The 22,703-nt window shown below is 43.4% G+C and overlaps 3 protein-coding genes across 3 annotated transcripts; 1 reads left to right on the top strand and 2 right to left on the bottom strand.

The window, feature by feature from the left end:
* Window positions 1-376: 376 nt before the first annotated feature.
* On the top strand, window positions 377-1,456 carry EAE98_000220 (uncharacterized protein; the record flags this gene model as incomplete). The annotated part of the gene is made up of 4 exons (XM_038947838.1): window positions 377-551; window positions 911-1,016; window positions 1,089-1,211; window positions 1,258-1,456. The coding sequence occupies 4 exons, from the start codon at window positions 377-379 to the stop codon at window positions 1,454-1,456; spliced, it is 603 nt and encodes a 200-aa protein (XP_038815515.1).
* A 10,406-nt stretch (window positions 1,457-11,862) lies between these two features.
* EAE98_000219 (uncharacterized protein) lies at window positions 11,863-13,503 on the bottom strand (the record flags this gene model as incomplete). Its single annotated transcript, XM_038947837.1, has 1 exon — window positions 11,863-13,503. The coding sequence occupies one exon, from the start codon at window positions 13,501-13,503 to the stop codon at window positions 11,863-11,865; it is 1,641 nt and encodes a 546-aa protein (XP_038815514.1).
* A 2,233-nt stretch (window positions 13,504-15,736) lies between these two features.
* EAE98_000218 (uncharacterized protein) lies at window positions 15,737-18,839 on the bottom strand (the record flags this gene model as incomplete). Its single annotated transcript, XM_038947836.1, has 3 exons — window positions 15,737-17,608; window positions 17,675-18,634; window positions 18,702-18,839. The coding sequence occupies 3 exons, from the start codon at window positions 18,837-18,839 to the stop codon at window positions 15,737-15,739; spliced, it is 2,970 nt and encodes a 989-aa protein (XP_038815513.1).
* Window positions 18,840-22,703: the final 3,864 nt, after the last annotated feature.

The raw sequence follows: 22,703 nt of genomic DNA, 5'->3' as shown, positions 1-22,703 counted from the left end.
CTACCTACCTACCATCAAAACCCAAAGTCTAATCCTCATCCCCTTCTCTACCCCACACCAAAGAACAGATCATCTATTCCTCCAGCCATGATCCCTCCCACGAACAAACATTCCCTACGGAGTAGACAAACCCCATCCACCCCGTCACAACCCTCCCATCACTGAAAATCAGACACCGAATAGACCGAGCCCCCAAGCTCCAATCCTGACCCGCTCCGCAGCCATGAAAGCCAAGCAATGCCACTCCGTCACTCCGTGCTCCTACTCTGCCCTGCGTACCTCGTACCTACCATAACCTTACGTCGTACTATTCGTAGATATCGAACCCAAATATTTTAACTTTCGCCTCCAGAATCCTGCGTATCTGATCCCCATCATGTCATTTGCCCCAGGGCCATGGCCCATATACTCCGTAGAAGATAAAGAAGGCATGGAATGGAATTCTTGGCATAGCATAGAACATCGTGATTGCACGTGTGTCCTTGAAGTTAAATTCATGAAGAGGGTATCTACCGCAAAGTTGATCGCGGCCGGTACTTCCGAACGAACATGTTCGTCTCGGTTAGAAGGTTTGAGTGCCGTGTTTGGGGGAGGGATGAGTCTAGGTCTAGCCTTGCTTGTGTTTTTGATATACTAATTTACTGGATATATGGGATGGATAGGTAGGTATGAACCGTATGATGATGTCCTTCACTGTGAATGATTTCACGCTGGTCTGTATGAATGCATCTCTCTATCTCTCTGTAGATCCATCAATATAATAAATAGTATTCAAAGTGCGAATTCCCAATTCCCAATACCCTATACATCAGCATCCGTTCCATCCCTCTCTGCCAACCCATCTCTTCCTCCCCCTTCCCTTCCTCAATCTTCCCCTTCTCACCTAACCCATCTAAAATATAAAATCTAGACCCCAAGACGTCAACTACGCAACCTCCATCCGTTCCTCCCCTCCCCAACCCAACTCTAAATCCATCAATCTCCACCTCCATCTCCATCTCATCCTCCTCCTTACCGTAAACATCCAATCACACCCACTTCCCCGTATCCCATAAACTTTATCCATCAACCATCAATCATCTCCCCAGAAACTCATTTCAATACACATACATACCCATACCCCGTCAAGCAGAGCAACGAGAAGGAACGAGACGAAACGAGACAAGACAAGACAAGAAGCCAGAAGGCCAAGCAGTTTTTAACTCACATTCGTACGTACCAACTATCAACTATCAATTTTAACCTCCGACCTGTAAGTTCCGAAATATTAACTTTGAGCCCCCAACCCATCCCAAACCCAACCAGTCCAGTAAATCAGCAAACTAGTACATCAGCAAACCAGCAGACCAGTAAACTTTATTCCATCACTACCGAACCCCCTAGAAAACACATCAACATCAACACCAACACCCTTCCCAAACAAACATACAAGCCACCTCTCTACCTCCCTAAATAGTAATCATCACCCTCGCTCCCAGCATCCAAACAACCCGCTGCAAATCTCAGCCACGGAGCCACGGAACCACAGGACAAGAATAGAGAAGAACAGAACTTTAAATGGGTAAATCGTTGAAAGGGGTCTTGTGATTTGCGTTCTCGGGGCTGGTTACGTAGTTAGGTATGCATTATATATGTATGTATCTATCTATGTATATATATATGCACTAAAGAAGGAGGCATACAAGGAGAGAAAGTTAGATTTAAGTTTGGAGAGAGGCGAATGCAATTTTAGCTTGGGTTAGGTGACTATAGGATCGGTGACTGGGATCGGTAGATGTGCTGAGTTTGTTTTGTGTAACATGTGGTTGTTTTTTTAAGGTTTGATGGGTGTTGGGGAGGTAGGTACCTGAACACCTGAATGAAAGGGTTACTTGTTCATCTGATCTGGATTCGGGGAGGATGATGAGGTTTGATTTGTTGATGAATGGGGCTGGAGATGGAGATGTGTGTTATATTCGTATATTGTATTTTAAATAGCTGGATATGAATTAACCGTTATATCATGAATGATTATGAAATACAAGACCTATTCCTGTCATCACATTTTATACAATACATTAGTTAATATCTCTTGCATTCTCTTATTCATCTCGTCGCTTCATCTATTCCTTTGTACAGTCCAAAATACCTAACTCCCCTGGGGCCTGTACCCAATCCCTGCAAACCCATCACTCCAAACTTCAAACTCCAAACTCAAAAAGTAAAACATTCCATTCTCTCAGCAGCACCCCAAACTCAAAACCCCCAAGATTTCAGCTCTCGAATCCCATCGAACTTTCACATCCGCAAATACAACATTCCCATCTCCTATCGCATGGACCTCTTCCGGATGAACGGAGATTACGTCAAATTCCCGACACGGAGTTTGGGGAAACTTAATGTCAGTCTGTCTTGGAGAATATCATGCCACTGCGAGACCTGGATGAACGGACTTCAGCTACGAAGGATGTCAGGGTTATGGACATGCATTATGATAGCGTATAGTGTGCGAAGAAAGTACATTTTTATTCTCAAGGCTCCGTTTCGTAGAGCCCTGGGTTCTATGAGTTCCCCTGGGTTTCTTTGAAGACAGGGACTTCCTCGTACGAGACAGTCTATTGTGCATTTTTCCTTATGTCAAGATGACCGTTAAGGCCCATCTCATTATGTCAAGATAGAAGTCACCATGCAGCGTTTGTTTCAATGTGACACAACCTACCGCCGCTGGTTTGGCGCCCAGATGTAATCTTACCCAGTCTGTAAACCTCCCCAATCCATGTTTACACGAGGGACACCGGGGCTGCTTCAGGGCTGGGTTCGCTCTCCGACGGAGTTATACACCGGATATAGTAACATATCATATCATGGTGCCCGATCATCTCGCGACTCGGACACTTCAACGTTTCCTTGGCGGAGAGTTGTCATCATCGTCAACATCACGGTGAACGGAGATAGCTCCGTCTATCAAACACGTTACGGGTACAATAGGTACTCACAAAACAAATGCTGACAAATTGTCAGCATCAGCCGCTCCACTGTAAGCAGTGAACCAAACTTTGGGGATGGAATGCGCATGGGTTTTTGCATTCTTGGGTCCAGTGGGAAATTGTCTAGTGAGGTAAGCTTACGCCTCGGTGTTCCCAAGAAATAATGTTTATTGAAGATATAATTGTTGGGTTTCTGGATATGGTATGATATGAGATGTGACGATATGTCACTCACTTGCTGAGTTAGGTTCCAATGTTTCGCACAGACCTTCCGCAGCATTGATGCCAATCCTCGCATTCTGTAAGTGGAATGATGTATGGGGCTGGGTCCCTTGACGGGATTCATCATTTGATGAACACAAGAAACAAACGGCTGGCTCTAGCTTTTGGGACTAACTAGGCTCTGGATAGCTTGTGAGCGGGTAGAAAGGGAAGGGATAGATACGATGGATCCAATGATCTCTTCCAATTGGGATTTGGATGGAGAACGATGATGATGCGTTGCGGAATCATTCCCCCATTCTTCAACATGCTGGATGCTTCGCAAGTTAAGTTACGAGCATCCGGATATAAAGTCCCCAATGTAGAAATTCTGGTCTGGTACTTGGGCAGCCGGGGAGATAACAAGCAGGTACGTACGTGTACTTCCGTGACATTCGTCTCGATAGTTCAATATAGAACCAATGAGATGAAACAAGGGGAACTCTAATCTCGAATGATTGGTGGATATCCACTATCGGTGCGAAATTGAGAAAAGGAGGTGGAGTAGCGAGACTGTGACTTTTTGTGTAACCATTGGCTTTTTCATGGAGATAATGGCTGATAAGGAAAGAATGGGGATGATCACGGGAAGAGAGATAGGAATTGACTAGTTGCAATTGATGAACCACAGGTTCATGGACGGCTGGTTGGTTGGATGAAATGATTCCTGATCGAGTGAAGAAAATAGAATGGCAAAAGTTCGGGTAATGCTTTGGACGGGTTAGATGAATGGATATCAATGGATATTCATGCTTACTGACGCTTATTGATTTTCAGCTTATTCTAGAACAAGGCAGAGAGATGGATCAGAAAATGGAAATGGTATGTAGTGATAGTTGAAAGGGTGCGAATACACGGGAGAGTAAGGGGGTCATTGAAAATCATCAATATCAATATCATCATTATCATTATCATAATTTCATATTGATTATCCTCATTAATTACATCCTCCTCTCACACACCCATGTCCTCCTGTCTATAAGCCCACCGTTAGAATCCCCAATCCTACCCTCCACAACATCCTACCTACCCTTCATCCCTATCCAAATGTCAGCACCTCATTCCCAATCCTTCCCTCAGCACCCTCCAGCCCGAAGCTAACACCCCCAATCCGGACCGACCAATATCAATATCGGCCCGTGCAGCTGAGAAATAATCTTACAGAAGTTCGTTCGTCAGCTTCTATCCCGTTGCCATGCATTTATTTACCTTCGGTTCCATGGGATCGGGTTCAGCTCCAGGGTGATATTACTGGTGGTACGAAAAGCTTGGGATGGATGGATAGGATGAAAGGATGGATAAAGTGAACGGGAGACGGTAGGGCCGTAGGCCGTGTATGTGTGATTTCGGGTTGTTTTCTACATGCTGATGCTTTATGCAGGAGTAGTGGTTGCATCGTGCTTGTGAATGGTTGATGATCTCTTAGAGGCATGGCATTCATTTACTGGGCGAGAGAAATGCAGGACTCACCCTTTTGGTTCACAGATTGCATACAGCCGATCTTTCTCACTAACTCCTTTTCTCCCACGCAGACTGTAACAAATGCATCCGCGTCGACATTCACATTGACATCTGCATGGCGCCCTTCACTAGGGAGGAGATCTCGTGTTGTACGAGACTTGTTCGTCGGTTTCCTGTTTATCCTGTTTCCTGGTGATTCCAATTACTTTTGCCCTGTCATTTCCATTTGCTTCCATGGTTCGTTTGTATACAAGTGCTGACTGTATTTTGTACCAGTACTTTGTTTCGTATGATGAAATACAGTAAATGTACGTAGTATGGGGATGAGACCAGCAGGAATGGGGGATCGCCTTCGCTAATTCGGTCTTAAGTTCCGACGCCGATGAGAGGTGGTCGGTTTCGAGACGAGGAGAGTGGGATTTGGGGAGGGGGCATGTTCGATGGAGGAGCTAGTGGTGAGCTGGAAATTGCCTTATGCTGCTGCGTTGTCACTGTAAGTCTTTGAGCTTTGCAACGCTCATTGGTACATGCAATGAAATTGTAATATGGACGCAGAAAATGAGGAGCTGGGTAATGGAGTAAAGTGGAGGGCTGGAATGTGTCTACCCGTGTCCACGCCACAACCCCGCATTGTATTGGTGTATATCTCAGGAGAGGTTGAATCTATGAGGCAAGGATGTCGCATTATTCTTACCAAACAGTTGAGAATACTGAGAAGTTGGTGACAGGGCAGAGAGGATGTAACGGATGAAATATCACATGAAGAATAGATTCTAATACCTGGGTAATCTGAATTGAAGCTCTAGGTTAGAATATCAATCCATCTACGATAACCTCTTGAAGACTCATGAAAAGTAGTACCCCTTAAATCAATGCAATCAATGCAATAAATGTACATATAATATAGAACAACAAGCTACGAGGGCGTGTCTTTGATGAATACCGGGCTGAAATTTAAGCGAATTTCCTTATCAAAATCATACTTTATTCTATATCTTTATAAATAAATAATAATTCAAATATTTATTATAAAATTTTAAAATTTGAATTATGAAAAAAAAATTTAATTAATAATTAATTTAATATCAAAATTACTAATTTTTGAACCAAATTAATAATAAAATTCTATATAGAAATTTGATTCTTAAAATAAACATTATTTCTTATAAAAATTTTAAATATAAAAATTTAATATAAATTTTAACTTAATTGAAAACTTCAATAAAAAAACTAAAATTATATTATTAAATTTTTAATGAAAATTATTACTTTTATAAAATTTCAAATATATAATAATATTGATTGATTTAATATTGAATTTTAAAATGAATAAATTTGAATGAGTTTTGGTATGAAAAAGTACTTGTGCACAAACCCGGCATTTATCAAAAACACGCCCTCGTAAGCAACAAACTAATCAGTGACATCTTTCCCATCCCTTGATCAAGAATCTTCAAGTGAACCCCGAAATCATCGCTTACTTACTCACTCACTCATCCATCCATCAATCAACACCAACCAACCACCTCCCACCCGAACATCTTGGCAAGCTATATCACCCCAATGACTAAGACCAAGAACTGCATCCCTATCACCGTAACACATGGCCACGGGATCACTACACATACCATCTGCACGCTATCCACGAGTCACTAGCATGGCAATTCTCAACCCTCTCCTAAGGCTAATCATTGGCGAAACCGTATTCATGAGATGAAACTAAAACATGACCATTTGGATGATCGAAGGCAGGTGTCAATGCACAAAAAGTTTATCGGATGAGAAAAGTAGGTTGGAGGAAAGGAATTCCCCGAATTTACGATAGGATCGGTGGAATGTAGAGAAATGTGATGCGTCAACTTTCTGATTCAGTATTCCAGCTAACGATGCTATATCCCGATGATTAATATACCTCTTTGAGAAATACATCAAAGAGATAATAATACATTATTATTCCATCATCCCATCCCATCAAATCATCCATCATCATCATCATCATCATCATCATCACCACCATTCCCTCCCCTCCACCCTAGCAGAAACTCTAAAACCAAGCCACAAAATCGTGACGAACAACCCAGTCCAGCACTCCATAGTAAATAGGTAACATCGTTAGCCCCGCGCGCATGTCTCAGCATCCCGAATCCAATATAGCAGGTAAGTGCGAGCAATCAATGACACCCCCAACTCCAGATCGCTCACTCCTCGTATCTCCAACGAATCCGGCCCCCAATTCTTCACCCCAGAATCTCACCCCTTCGGTCGCGGCATGCGTGGCGGCGCACCCGTGCATCCCGATGTAGCACCAGCGCGATTTCGCGTACATGTACCACGACCGTTTTGGTGAAACGGCATACGGGTGCTGGAGTGTGAGACTTGATGGGCGTTGTGTATGGGGAGGTATGTGAGGGGTTCGGGGATTTTGAGAGGTCGTTCGGGATTTAAATTCGGAGGTTCAGCTGGGGTGTGGGAATGCTATCTTTCAATATCCTATTCGGGAGGGATGGGTGGATGGATGGTTCAGGAATCAATAATGCAATGGTATGGGTGCAATTGTCCGGTGCATTGCATGGACTGTAGACTGGAGAATTTTATTGCATCATATGCTACGATCAGCATACACCCAAAGTCTTTTGTTTCCGATACTGGCTCCACCAGCTCTAGAACCTTTCGTGTTCGTTTCACACACACACACACACACATATTTCATTTTGTATCACGGCATAGTAAAGCCTCGTAATCATCCTTACACAAGGAAAGACAGCGGCGGAGGCGAAGAGATATCTCGTCTCGATTCACACTCCCTACATAATGAATATCGGATACGAAAACATCGTATACAGACGGGATGTGAGGAATTCAAGTATACGGATAAATTTATCTATTGATCGAGGCATCATCATATTCCAACTAATCTCGGCTTACTTCCCCCCCCCCATCCATTTCTTCCCTCCTCTCACCCATCAGCTTACTCACCACCCAATCCAACATCCTCGCCGTTTCTCTCCCCCTTGCCGATCGACTCACCATTCGCTTCGGACTCGGCATCTCTCATGCAAATCGATCGGAAGGTAAATTACTCACATGCTGTATACGCCTACCAATACTACCTTTACCCTACGTTAATTCTTTATTCTAATATTTCCTTTCTCATGTCATCTCTTCCCGTTTCGTCCACCCAATATTTTACAATGCACCAGCCAAGTAGATATCCGAGACATCACACTTAGAAATCCAACCTATCTAGATTACCACACCACCACCACACCACCTCATCACTTCACCACAATACCTCCCCTATAACAAACCAATCCAACCCTAAGTCTTACCCACATCTCACAGAGGCTCAAATCCACACAACACGCCTCTTGAATAGCAAAAAACATCCAAAATCAACATCAGCCAACCAACCAACTTTCTCACGTCACACAGAATATGAGAGATCAAAAACCAGACATCACAGACCCATCTAGTTCTTTCCCAACTCATCACTCTATCTAATTCCCATCCCTCTCATCCACACTTTCACACCCAGATATAAACTAAAAAAAAGCCCTCAGCCCTAAACACACATCTCCCACATTTTCCCAAAAACACCATCCAATAATGATCCAGAAACCCGAACGAAATCTCACACATTTGGCTATGCATTATCGTGCATGAATGCGTATGCCATTAGTCCACGCCCGGAGCTTTAGGTTTCAGATCGGTTCAAGGAGGCGAGGACTTTCCGGTTTTAGTGAGTGTAGAGAATCTCGTGATGTTTCCCCTATCGTATCGAGCATGAGTATTCCAAATACTCCAAAGCGCACACGTAAACAGGTTATGAGGGTATCCACCATCATGAATATTGTCTCACTATGACTCTCCAACTTATCATCCGTGACCAACTCTCCCTCCAACAAACCATGAAGAATACGACCTTGCAATGCCGAACAGTCCGGAAAATAACACGATCAAGAAATCTAAACCCCATCCTTCCATACTCCCATCTCAAACTCCCAATCAAGCTCCAGACAAACCTCAAAGTGAAAAAAAAAACCCACACCCGCTAACCTAATTCCAACACTCAGCTGCGCACCCAGATCGACAAACCCTGCCGCCAAACCCGCTATGGTAATCCGGTACTCGAAACTCCACATTCTACATCTCTATACGCCTTAGAGGCTTCTCGATCGGATAGATGTACCCATGTAGATATCGATTCAATATAACTTTATATTAGCGATCAATAAAATGAACAGGACCACGAATCATAGAAACAAAATTAGTCCAACACATCATCAAGTTCAGGCCACTAGCAAATCTATTTTCCGTCTTAGTCACTTACTGACAGAGACACCAAACCCTACACCATAAAATCCGCTCAGGCTCCCGTCTCAAAAACCCTCAGACTCCCGCTCCCGCCCATAATTAATTAATTGCTCGTGCACTAACCTCCCCTTCCCTCTCGCTCATCCTCCCACTAAAACAAACAAGATTCCATCATCTCCCAAGAACGCGGATACCATCGGGAAAATCACATATCGACGCACGCATCTAACTCCATTATGATTACTCAAAGAAAACCTGAATCCCAGATGTAGAACTAGAAATAAAGCTGAAGCTAAAATGTAAACCCAAATCCCAAGTGACAGAAGTCAAGACACTAGCCTCAACCCTGATCCCCAGACAAACCCACCTCTTCACATCAACTTCCCCCACTTTTCCCACTAGAACATCATGCGTGTGAGCGCCAATGTCCTTTCTTATGAGAACAAAACTCAATTCCCGCCTCTTACACAATACGTGTTTTTCTGGAGATGTGAACTTGTTCTTTGAAAGATAGATAGATACTAGCTCCATCATGTCAAATAGAAAAAATGAATAGAAGGAAAGAAAAGACCAAGAAGCAAGACACACTGCCACTACCACGAATCACTAACCACTAGCCCATTCCCAATTTTCATCTCGCATCTTCCTACATGCAACGCATTACATTCCAAGCTTTTCCTCCCAAGGAACTACACTATGTTCTCGAGCTCAACCTAGCTCTCCCAATAAAAACAACCACCAGAACTCACCGGCCTCCCAGCTCCCAATCTCTCAGGCTACTCAGCCCAACCTACCTATGCAGCATTCTCCCCTTCGATATCCAAGTCTCAAGTCTCCAATCTCAAGCTCCCAGATACTCACCGCACTAGAATTCGCCAAGTGCAAAATTCCATTCATTCTATTCTCCACTTGTACTAAGCAAATGCAAGTCAGTACAAATGCAAATGTAAATGCAATGCACATGACTATTCTCCTCTCTCCTCCCTAAAACTTACGGCCTTGTAAACCCATTCTATCACAACCCCTCCCTCCATGCACCGAAGAATTCCGAAGCTTCCGCCTACATCTGAACGAAAAACAGAGCTCCAAAAATGAGACAAAATGACGCTACGTAATAACAATACCTACCTATCCACCTATCTTCCTAGTCAACAAAGGTGAGCTGAGAAATCTGAATCTAAATCTAAATCTGAATCTAAACCCACCTCTAATACCATCTCCATCTGCATCTCCATCCAACTCAGCCCACCAAAAACCCGTACGAACTGCAAACATACGTATTCGTAAAGCTCCCCCCTCAAAAATCGAGGCTGAGTATCCCCCATCTCAACCAATAACACCCAGAAAATCCATGATGAACTGTCCTTTTCCTTTTCCCACCCATTCCCCGATTCTCGAACGAGACTCCTTACCCAACCAAAATCACAATGCTGCAAAAATCAGCACACTTCATTCAAAGCTTCCCAGTTTCCACCTTCAAAATCTGCTGATCACTGAATCCCTCCCCTCCAACCCCTCTCTCCCAAAGTCCCAAACCAGAGAATGATCTGTGACCAACTTCCGAGATCAGCAGTACCCGAAGTCTTAGAAACCCACTCTAGAAAGATCCGCACTAGAAAGATGGTAAAAATTTCTTGAAATATTCAATATTAAACCATGATATACTTAGCGCACTACAATATACAATGTTTTTTCTTATTATCCAGTTTCCCTATGTGCAAAGTGGAGTATGCAACTTCTCTTTTTTCCATTTATTCAAGGTGCACTTTGTCCAGCATGATCCTTCTAATCAACGCATCTTGAATACCCCCCAAAGTCCCAACAAAGATCACCATTGCACAAAGTAGGTAGGTGTACATATGCATGTACTTTTAGTTCCAGTATCTTCACAACTCCACCCAACTTTTCTCAGCCTGGAAAGTCTTCAAGCACTATCCCAGGACTCTCAATCCTTCAACCAGCCTTCAAAACAATACCCGAAGAAACTCCGTACCCCTCACTCACCGCCCCTCTCCCGCCCCATTAGACACTCCGTAGCTCCAAACCTACGATATCTCATCAATGCACTTCGCACGATCCAGTCCCAGTCCACTTTACCAACCTCCACTCAACTCCACCGCCTGCACGAAACAATAAATTCCCGCCCGTCACACGGTCGATCCGATCGATCAAGAAACCTACTCAGCTTTTTTCAGGGTTATTCGAGGTTCTGTGCTTCTTGCGCGCTTCACCCTCTCGAAGCTTTAGATAGCTTCGTGGAAGGATAATTAGAACATGGACTATCCTTCGAGCAATCCCTTTCACTCCAACAATAAATCTCCAATAGCCATCAATAATTCACTCTGCATTTCCCAACTACTGCAAGTAGTAACTGTGTCCACAACCTAGATCCTTTGAGTTCTCGCCCCTCGTATCGTACCCATCGCCTTATTGTTTTGTTTCGATAGCTCCAAGAATGGAGAAATCAAATGCCATATTCCTGAAAGGTCGAGTCCAGACTTGGAAACCCAACCTCGAGTCAAGAGGTCCGAGTGTAAAGTATTTATCCATCATGCCTAACTTCAAATCCCCCATACCGCTCTGAAACTAGACGTGAAAAACATGGAATTGTTGTTGCAAGTTCCAAGGAATCCCAAGTTTCTGAACCGGCTTTCTCTTGTTTCAACATGTAACCATTCAAATTCCAAATATTTGCCCAAAAGCGCTACAACCGCACTCGCAATTAAAGGGCACTGATGCTCCTTCCATGTGCCAATGTAGACTATAATGTGTAATTACTACAAGATTAAACAACAGATATTGCTGGCCCAAGGTTGGCTGCCTAAACTTCAGGATAATCATTTTACCCAAGACATATCTTTCAAGTGACACTTCGCTGCCGTTGCTGTGACTGATTTCTTAGCGCATCAATTTCTTCTTGTAATGCACTGAGATCTGCTAGGATATTGGTATGACCACTAGTGGAATTGACGGTATTATTTTCTTCGTATCGTGAAGTTTGCGACATGGAAGAAGAGTTAGAGCTTCGCCGATATTCGCCACTGACACGAGTTGAAGAAGAAGCTGTGATTTGAGATACATCAAGACTGTTCCGTGCTTGACGAGGACGTGGCGGTGGTGGTGGTCCTTGTAAAGAGGTGCGTTTGGAAATATGTGGACTTGGAGATTCAATGCTGTGTACAGACGGTGCTCTACCGTGTTTTGAGGAGCCTCGTGTTGGTGGCGGTACAGGCAAGGACGTCGCAGATGGCGAGGAAGATGCGTGCTGCGATTGGGATCGAGATATACCATGTTTTCGTGTGGGAGGTGGAGGTGGAACTTTCCCACTGTTAGATCGAGGTCGTCCAGACTCAATTGAGTATACAGATGTATTGTCTTCTTCCAATCTTGGCGAAAGTCTTGCGGAACTACTTCGACTCAGTTTTGAATCGCTAAGGAGCTGGCTGTGTCTTCGGGTAACGGGTGGCGGAGGAGCTGCCTTTCTTCTTATTGATGAAGACGGAGATGGTGGTTCTGGTGTTTTCCCCGCAGACTCTCTATCAAATGGAGATTCTCGTTCGGATTCACCGCTTTCACGAGGTGGTGCTGGAGGTAAGGGTTTGTTGAGATCTGTCAAGGAGCGATTCGGCGTTGAAGTCATAATAGGAAAGTATTGAGGGGTTGCAGATATTGACTGTGGTGGAGATAAGGGAGAAACGGCTGTAGTCTCATCCTTCAATTCCATCTTAATCAATCTACCATGATGTCTCGAACTCGGTGGAGGTGGTCTCTTCTTCACATGTAATGATGAAGAGTCAGACACTGCCATTCGTACTTCATCCGGCTCTGATATTTCATGTGATGATCTAGGTGATTCTGGATGCGGATCTTGTATTGGTTCGAATATCGATTGCCGTGATAGAGAAGATGTTTCTGTACTACTACTTCCCTCGTCGCGTAATGCATGAACAGGAGGGGGTTGCAGCGGGGTAGAAGATCCCAACCCCGCATTTCCGGTCATCAATAGCCTTTTGAATGCATCTACATCCATAGAAGCTCTTCCGGGATTTGTGAGTTTTGTAGGTGCTATGCTTGATGCATCTCGGCCTGAATTCTCCAATGTCTCCAAGGTCTTTGAAAAGGGATTCAGGATGCGAGTCTTCGAAGTTTTATTCTCTTCCTCGTCCTCTGAAACATCAGATGTAATAGTGTCAAAAGGGTCTTGCTCGTCCTCCTGAGATATTTGTAGTGGGTTCTCGAAAGGTACCGAGTCGTCCCCTATAGTAGATGTAGAGTCGGGGATCGAGGGAGATGGAGGTGGTGGAGACTGGACCCGAACTCTTTTGGGTATTTTCTTTGGCGCATCTTGTCGTTCTGGATATGAATATTCGGGAATCGAATTCGCAGATGGATCCAATTGCGTGAAATGATTGACGGCAGGTATTGAAGAGGATGATGTAGTCGCAGGTGCGAAGGGTCCTTTTCTTCTGAAAGGATTAGAAGATGAGAACTCGGCGGACATTTTGTTGTGATCTACTATGAGACATTCAGTATCACACTGAAGTGGAGCTTGCAGGTCATACAAGTCGTCTTTCCATTCTATTTTGAGGTTCTCGTGAAGTTTGTATTACTCCTACGACCGGATTTCTCGGTCGTGTGTTGTTTGATTCTAGATGATGCTTAAGGCTCTTATCGTTTTATTGGTCCGTGCTAACCCTGTCGGATTGAAAGCAGCAGTTCAAGTTCAAAGGACGAAGCTGCGTTGGATTAATGATTATATTGAGACAATGTTAAGAAGACATACCATCAATTGCATCAATGAAATAGTTGAATGTCGTCAGCTATGTGATGATTGTGGAGATGGCTCAAGTTCAGACGAACTACTAATTGCGGAGGGCGGAATTGTCCATAGTCCGAGGGTTCGGGTTCATGACTGTAACCTGCCAAGCTTCCTTTGTTCTTCTTTTGACTATCAGAACGCACAAAGGAACAGCTACTGAAAACAATCCATTGTATTGCATGGTTGAAGCAGAGGATGCAACAAGGAAGGCAGGCTTTCATTGACGTGTGAGGCGAGAAACAGCCCCTGAGTATTTCAATCTGCTGGGAAGAAGTCTTCGCTAACCTTACGAGAGAGGAAGACATAATTTCATCTTGATATCACAGACCTTTCATTTGCCTATCCGACGGATCGTAACAATGTGCAGACCTAAATTCTTTGTGTATAATCAGTTAAAGCGTATTCTGTCTTTGTATTCTGTTTGCGGACCAATTCCTAAGCCGTCTCACATCAATTTTGAAGTTGATGATACCTAAAGAGGTAATCTTATGAGTATTGTGAATACGTGACTACTTAACAAGCTAGTCACCATAATTGGTCATGCGATCTATGAATTGCAGAGACAATGGTATTAGTATATCAAGTCGGACTTGCCAGGCTAATCCATTCAGAATACGAGGAGTCTCGAGTGCGTGGATGAAAAGTGTTTCTGTCAGTATTATTAATAGCTGAAACTCGCAACTAAAGGGAGTTTGACCTACAGATAGTCTCGAATAAGTTATGCAACTGCAACGTTTTCTCCAACTAAGCGACTTTCACTATCCGCTGCCAGCTAATTCTTATGAAAGTATACCCACACAATTGCGAGGGGGGGGAGGGCGTCACTTGAGTAGTCACTTGAGTGAGGTTCCGGTGAAGGAACGTCTTTTGCATTATTAAGAACAAAATAGAAATGGGCTAGGAAACATTAAGAGAGAATTCGTCAAGGGCTCAAAGATAGATTCATATGCCTAGAGAATGTAGTGCCTTAATGGGTGGACTGTCGATGAGACAGGAACTACACCAAGCAATTTACCTTTCTAATGAGAGGGGCGTGTGGATTCGATACTTAAAGTAGAAGGCTATGCTAGTCTTGCAGTTTCTTATAAAGTTGCGCTTGATCAGATAAAATATAAGGGCCGCCTGTGATTGTTGCTTGAAAGCTCTTCTAGCAATCTTGCTGATTTTGGGCTTGAAAAACATTGTTTCACAAAAACAATAGGATTTAGAAATGGTTTTTGACTTTGACAAATGGGGATCATTACTAATGATTTCAACACTTCCACATCTCGAAGTCTCATTTAAGCGTACTATAAACTTTGTTTATACACTAGCTATGATCGCTCAAAAGAAAATGCACAAATCGAAAAAAAAGACAGCCCATAACAGCGTTGGAGAGCATATACCCAACTCCCCGACCCATTTTCTGACTATCCATTATGGAACCAATAGCACCGCTACCTAAATCAAAACTGCTATCGCAAGTCAAAGCCCTCCCTGTGTACCCAACAAACCATGTCCCAAAATATTCTACAAAATTATATCACCCACTCCAGAAGTACAATGGCCTCAAGTGACACCAGCAGAGGGGTGGAGGGAGCTCAGTACTTAGAGGACCTAGCCAACTTCCCAACCAAGACTTACAATTCAACTCGAGATGGAAAAGCGTTCAATGTGGCGAACCGCCATGTTGGATATATTCCCAAAACTCGCAAACAACCGATATCACAGCCAACATCAGATCTTTCCAGACTGGCACCGAATCCGATATTGACGCTCAAAACTCAAGATGCCAGCTCAAAACCCAATCCATAACCAGAAACAAGATTATGGCAATCACAACTCCCTTTTAACAAACACCACCTCAGAAGGAAGCACAATAGATATATATGCTCAACTGGAAGTGGAACGCCCTCCCTCCTCCCATAAGAAAATTTCATTCTTCGGCGAAATAATCATCCAAAGTTGGAAGGCGAGGTCCGGTTTGCCCGAGTGTCCTTGTTACTACTTGCGGACCTCTTACTGGAGCTCTCGATTGCAATTGAAGAGCAGCTTCCCGATTGGCCACACTCGAATTGTGTGGGAATGGAGCGAGAAACATCTGGTTCGGACCTCCTGCAATTGAATATTGTTGGTCTCGATGTTGATGATCTTCGTCTTGGTCTTCATCGTCTTCTTGCCCTTGATCTTGCAGTTTAGGTCTCTTAGATTGGACTTGTTGGTTATTGTTGTCCATATCAGCAGCGCCATCATCCCTTGCTCTCTTCTTGCTCTTTGAAGTTGGAGCTGTCTGTGGTGAGCCATGTTGAGCAGGCAAGCGTGGTCCATTGGGAAGGAGGTGACGCTGTGGTGCGTCAATGTTGAGTGGACGCCGAGGTTTGGAGCGATGACGAATACCTTGTTCATCTACGAGTGGATGTCGAACAGTGGGAAGTGGATGACGAGCCTGTGAATACACAGACGGAAAGTGAGCCTCTCTAGGAAGGCGTTGATTCACATTGGCCTTTTTTGACCGTGATGTGCCTTCATCGTCACTATCATCATCATAGTTCTCCTCAATTTCCCTCGAGCCCTGCCTACTTCTAGATAGAGAGGTAGACTGAGCGATGATGGGTTGGTTGTTGACGCCATGTACTGTTCTGCCTTGACCCAAGACACGTTGAGCATTGGAAAAGGCTCGTGCAGTTTGAGAGGGGGAGCTTTGTCGAAAGGGAGAATCGGAACGTAACTCACGACCCTGGTAGTGAGTTGGTGGTGCAGCATCCTCGCTGTAATCGAAGTTCGACTCGTAGCCTTCCCAGATGTCACCGCTGCCCCCACGGAGATGAGAAGGCGCACTCATCTTTGTCTTCTTGTTCGGTGGCCACATCTCTTCATCTGCACGGTCTTCAGTGTTCGCTCTCTTCTTGTCTTCGAGAGTCACCTTGCTGCCGTTCCCAAGCTTAAAGATTAGCTTTTTGAGCGTTCCATTGGAACTGGGGGAAGATCTTTCACTGGGCGAGACTGAGGGAATATTCTCAGCCTCTGCCTGTGATTCATCCCACGGTCTTGCACCTCTCGAGTTTTTGACAAGGTCGACTGCTCGTCGGTCTCTGAAATGATAGATCTGATTCTTCAAGGCAATCTCAGATCTAAACGGGGCATCACGGTCATCCTTCATTGGTTGACCGGCGGCAGATGTCTTTCTGCCATCATCGCCCGTGTAGGAGGCGCTGGCATATAATTCGCCAGCGCGTTGCCTCTTTCCTTGGAAAAAGTTGTTGTAGTTGGTTGTGACCCATGTCCAATCAACATTGATCATCAAGCCATCGACTCCAGGTGCAGCAAGCTGGATATCCAGGAAGTGGCACAACGTGTTCATCTCACTGAGTGTGTACTTCCATCTTCGTACATGCTTTGCCTTGAAGGCTCGAACTAGAATCTGGCTTCGCCACTTGTTGAGACTCTTCACGTCTCTTGCGTCGGACCAGTCTATTCCTCTTGTATATTTATGGGTAACTAAAGCTCGAGCAGTTACCACATCGTGTTCATCGCGCTTTTCGGTTCGAATCTTTATTGTCAAAGCGTCTGGCTGTGGAGCTCCAACCAGGATTTGGTCTCGGCTGTGAGTTACTTCGCCGATGGCAACGTGACCGGGAGGCATCTTCTTGGATTCTCTTTCGATGGGCCCATGGCTGCTCGAAGCCATAGTAGACTGACCATTGGTGGGGCTCGAATCCTGATAATGATCTGCGATATCATGATCATCATCGCTGGTAGGATCCTCAGCTGGCTCTTCGGAAGACTCATCTTCATCCATAGCCACAGCCTGTAAGAAATAACAATTAGCATGCCAGGCCTTCATGATAAATATATTAGTAGATGATAGACTTACTTTTCCTTTACCATTCCCTAAGCTTCCCGCTGCTGGGAGTGAATGGGGCCTTGGTGATGTGACCGACTCGGCAGCAGCACTCATGACTGAGTCATCGGAGTCGACTGGTGCATCACCATGTTCCGATGGAGGCTTGGAAGTCAAACGGGGATGTGCGGGGGAATGTGCAGCCTCAACAGGCCTAGAAGCAGGGGCCACAGTAGGCTCACTGGTTTGGACGAGAGAATCACCAGACATGGTTGATTCAGAATCAGTTTCAGACTGTGACGAAAAGACTGGGCTACTGGTGGGGGTTACAGCATCCTTTTCAGAACGTCCGCCACGAAGACCTACTTCTTGGTAGTCTTCAATGTTCCAACCTCCACCACTGTGTTCCTTTATGTATTTGAGCTTGGCCGCCAATTCTTCTTCCTTGAATTTGGCCTTTTCAGCAGCCAAAGAAGCCATAACAGCCGCAGATAGTGGTTGTGGACCGGTAATATTTGGTCTCGGTTGCCTAGAAGCGTGCGCCCTGTCTTGTCTTTTTTCTTGAATGATGCTGGGAGTACCTTCGACTGGCTCTGGGTGAGGATGAGTAGCGATCCGACGCCGACTATTTTCTTCCTCCCTCAGTGTTTTGGCACGATAGGCTTTGGAAGCTTTGTGTTGTCGTTGCTCTGTGGGTGTCAAGTCGCGTCCACCGTTGAGGTCCCGCTCTCTCATGCGAAGATGTTGAGCTAGTGGTGAATATTCGGTGGATCTGGTCAGCTGAGAAGATTTAATGTAATCCTCTTCGTTTGAGTGGACGGGGGGTGGGATTGGCTGTCGCGCGGCAGTGCGTGGAATTGAGGTTTGCGTAGAAGACTCATCTTCGACGCTATCGTCTTGTGATATCTCAGACGAAGGACATTTGGAAAGTCTCGAAGACTTGGCACGTGGGGCAGGAGTTGTGTTCGACTTCGAGTTTCTTGGTCCAGATGCCTAGAAGTGACGGTTAGCTTCTGTACATTGTACTTTTACTTCATTTATTTCTTTTGGGAAAGCATACCATTCGACCTGATGCTCTTATATTTCGTGTCGAGGGCTTGGTTACCCTGTCAGCATCCTTGTTTCTAATGCTAGCGCCCTTTATATTTGACGACTTATCCTGGTCATCCACGGTTTCTGAAGCATGAGGAGGAGCCATTGTGATAGATTATTTATAAATTTTTGAAATGACGAATGTAAATGTAGATGCGACGTAAAGGTGATGTGGGGATTCTACTCAAGAGAAGGTAATTTTATTACAAGATGGTGTACTGGTTTTGCCTTTTTAAAAGTTCGATATTTCTCAGGAAAAATTGTTGTGAGAATTAAGAACCTCTCTGTAATGAAGGAGAAGAAGAAGAAGAAGAGGAAGTTCTCGTAGAAAGATCAAGTTCTTAAGAACTAATTTAAAATATCAAGTACCGTAAGTATTAAGCCTCGCTTGTTGTATTGTATATGGGTTTGAAGATTGATATCAATCTAACTGGGTAACGCCTTGATGAATTCCATTTCGTGGAACGTGCAAAATAACCTTAACTCGATAGAGGTCCCGTAGCATCGCCGATCGAGCCTATAGCGTCGCAGTTTATATGCAATAGAAACCCTTACGATGAAACCCGGTCGCCTAGTACCTGCCCCCCGCATTACTGATGGAGTGTTTCGGAGCATAGTGAAGGTGTATTGATAGTAGCCTGGAGCTCTTTATACCCACATTTTTATAATCCACTAGCCACTCGTAGGTGATCGTTCCATTGCAATATCAAGCCTCATACGGTCTTGAGCAATAAAATGACAGCTTTGTAATCTTCGTTAGACATAGATATCAATTACTTGCCTTCAATGGCAGATTCTGGAACAAACAATTTTTAAGATTCATTAAAATGTTTTGATACAGATGCGACTTCTTTCACGTGTCAAATATCTGGCATGGACAACCTTCGAGAACATGACTAACTTCTAAACTATTCGGGAAAGTCTTTGACTGTCAGAAATCCATGAAATTTTTCCTGTTCTTCAAAATCTTGAAATGAAGAAACTGAGCAAAATGATTCTATTCTGCCATAGCGTAGTACACCAATACCCCTTCCGTATGCTGTTTGAGATTAGAATATAACTGCAGGCCTGGAACTCATGATTTAACGGCATTTTCAAATTATCCATCTCTCCAGATCTATCTCCCGGTCCATACTAAAGATGTTCGTTGATCGAATTAGCAGCTTGTCGTTGAGCAGCGATATCTAGAAGTATTACCGACTAACTTCTCTTCTTACCCTACCGCAGATCATTGCATGAAGCATGTTAACTTTTGAACTTTAGAATAGGCATTTGACCTCGACTTATTACTCAACCCCTTTTGTCTCGAAATTAACTCGACTGTTTCGGGTCCCCCCTAAAACGCAAAGCGAGATCCGAACTGCTTCAATAAATACGAGACAAGGGGAGGAGTCATGCAAAGAACAATGGCTGGTATACATTAATTAGGACGGGAAAGAATCTAGATCTGCAAGGGAGGAAGAACAATGACTTTCTAGACATGGCAAAAAGGAGACGAATCTCCTATATTAGTACCTGGATTTCCTCACATAGATGAGACCAGGGAACCAAAATAGCCGGTTATGCGACAGGACTAGGTGTGCCACCAAATATTGAAGAATGAAGGGAAGTGCAAGTTAACATCACCTGCAACATTTCGGGAAGATTCGTGTGGGAGTAGTATCTGCGCTTGGTAGTTAGTTAGAGAGTGATTAGTTTACTTTCAATTGAAGGATTGGGATGTCGTCTAATAAGTTTTGAAGCAAGTGTGTAGAAGATGGCATGAAGGCTTGTTTGACAGTTAGCAAGAGGGAAGACGACACTACTTGATCAAAGTGAAGTTGATACACTTCTCAATATCTGAAAAAGATCGCCCCCGAGAGTTTGCAATGAGATAACGGGCGAGGAACATTGAATTGGCCGCAGGAAGAGAATAGATGTGACATTAAATACTCAAGCTCATCATATAATCATGAGCAATATGTTAGACTGTTTTGACGAACAGCATAAAATGATTCAAGAATAATGGTCATGCAAACATACCGCGAGTTTAGGTGACAATTAAAGAACAGGACATATACAAGCGTAAATAATTGAGCAAGCTAGACTTGGGATCTAATTAACATCTAATTAACGTATAATTTCCTTCTCATCCTTTATCTTATTTGTGTGAATGTATAGTATAAAATTAAAATGCTAAAGAGTTTTTTTCGCCATGAGTTATTCGACTTGGTTTCACTACTATCTTATGCTAAGGGTAAAGTCTTGACTCAAATAAGTCTCTCAACCTCTTGTAATTCTGCCACTTCTGGCAATTTAAGGCAACTTGAAGGACTCTTTTCTTCTTTGCAGAATGAAAATAATGTTATACTGAACGATGCCACGGGAACGACGACGTCTTAAGAACCCAGAGTCAGAAGCTAGGTATATCTTTTTATCATTTGCAACCCTGCTTAAGTTAAAAAATTCATGGTTTACTTAACCCGAAGATACCCTTCAGAATGAGATAGTCCAGGTAGGATTAGAATCTGCTTGTAATGAGTATTCATTATTCTTTATCTAAAACTATTCTTTAATAGATCAAGTATTAATTTTACAATGTAACCAGTGGGCAATGAATGATTACATTCAATAGCCTTTTGTCCTACACTCAAAATTCTTCTGGGCTCTAAGGAATAGTACAAATCTTGGCTCGCCAAGTTCTTGACCTGTATATTCATTGAAAGAAGGTGATTTTGAATAAAGTGGATAGCGTTTCCAGACGTGTTGCATTGCAGTTTTCAGATGGTTCATCACATAAACAGATATGTCACTGACGGTCTCCTCATCAGCTTGACTTCTGTTACCAACTACTCAATGGATGGTAGATTGAGCATTGATGATTGAAGTCAGGCTAATAATGTTTATGTAAGGTCATATTGAAGAGTCATGAAATCAGCTGAAGTCTTGTGAAACTTTAGTTTTTGAGAACAGGAGATGAACTAGAAGTTTGGAATTTTGAAACTTAAATCATATTAATAAAAGCTATAAACTTATTATTGCTTCTTTTACCCAGAGATATCCGCAAGGCTTTGAATTTGATACCTATCAAGTGAAAAGTATGGTCCCGTCATATAGCCTTGTTTAAGTACAAGGCTACTGCCTCTCAGCTTAATTATTCTCGTCTCAAACATGTATAACTATATATTAGATGAGATCAAATGAACTTACTACTATTCTAGCAATAATTAAAGAAATCTAATTAGCCGAAGTATGCCCAGTTTGTTATAAAACAACACGAACAATAGCAAACTCGGACTTATCATAATATAATATTGCAGCCTCAACAACAACAACGGCATCAACAATAAAAACTGCTCTCATGAATCAACAAGAACATATAGCTTGAAGTTTGTTTCAATTCTGAGTGCTTCTCATATAATCACAACTATTTGCTAGGGAAGAAAATCAATATCAAGACTTGTGCGAAAGTGATCTAAGATAAGTATGTTGAGATTCCTTTCTTCCTTTGCTGACTCGCAGTGTTTTCTATGACATACGTCAATTTTATTGTCCACAAATACTATGTTTTTTAATTTTCCCATCAACATGTTAGACACAAAGCTGAGGAGTCATCTGATGAAGCATCCTCCTGCCAGTAGCAGCGACAGAAGCAGACGATAGCACGTATCCATCACAACACACCTCAACACGCAAGACTTGACCATTGACTGGTCCACATTAGATTCAGTTTCTGAAGCGTTTCACTTCTTCAATCTTATCGATCTTTTCAAAACACTCTTCTCTAAAACTCTACAAAAAGTTGATCCCACAAAGAAAGTCTGCCTACAAGAATGCTGACACCCCTCTTTATCACTTGCACTCGATCGCACATTTGATTCCATCAATTCAAGCCAATTTCCTTCTTTTCATGATAGAAAAATTATCTAACAGAACCTGACTGCTTAGTTCTATGAGAAGCATCCTCAAGCATAAGTCGATCTTCATAAGG

Source organism: Botrytis deweyae (genome assembly GCF_014898535.1).
Source record: "Botrytis deweyae strain B1 chromosome Unknown BDEW_001, whole genome shotgun sequence".
NCBI classification, from domain to species: Eukaryota; Fungi; Ascomycota; class Leotiomycetes; order Helotiales; family Sclerotiniaceae; genus Botrytis; species Botrytis deweyae.
The sequence above is the reverse complement of the archived record's forward strand: the minus strand, read 5'-3'. Positions and strand labels throughout refer to the sequence as shown.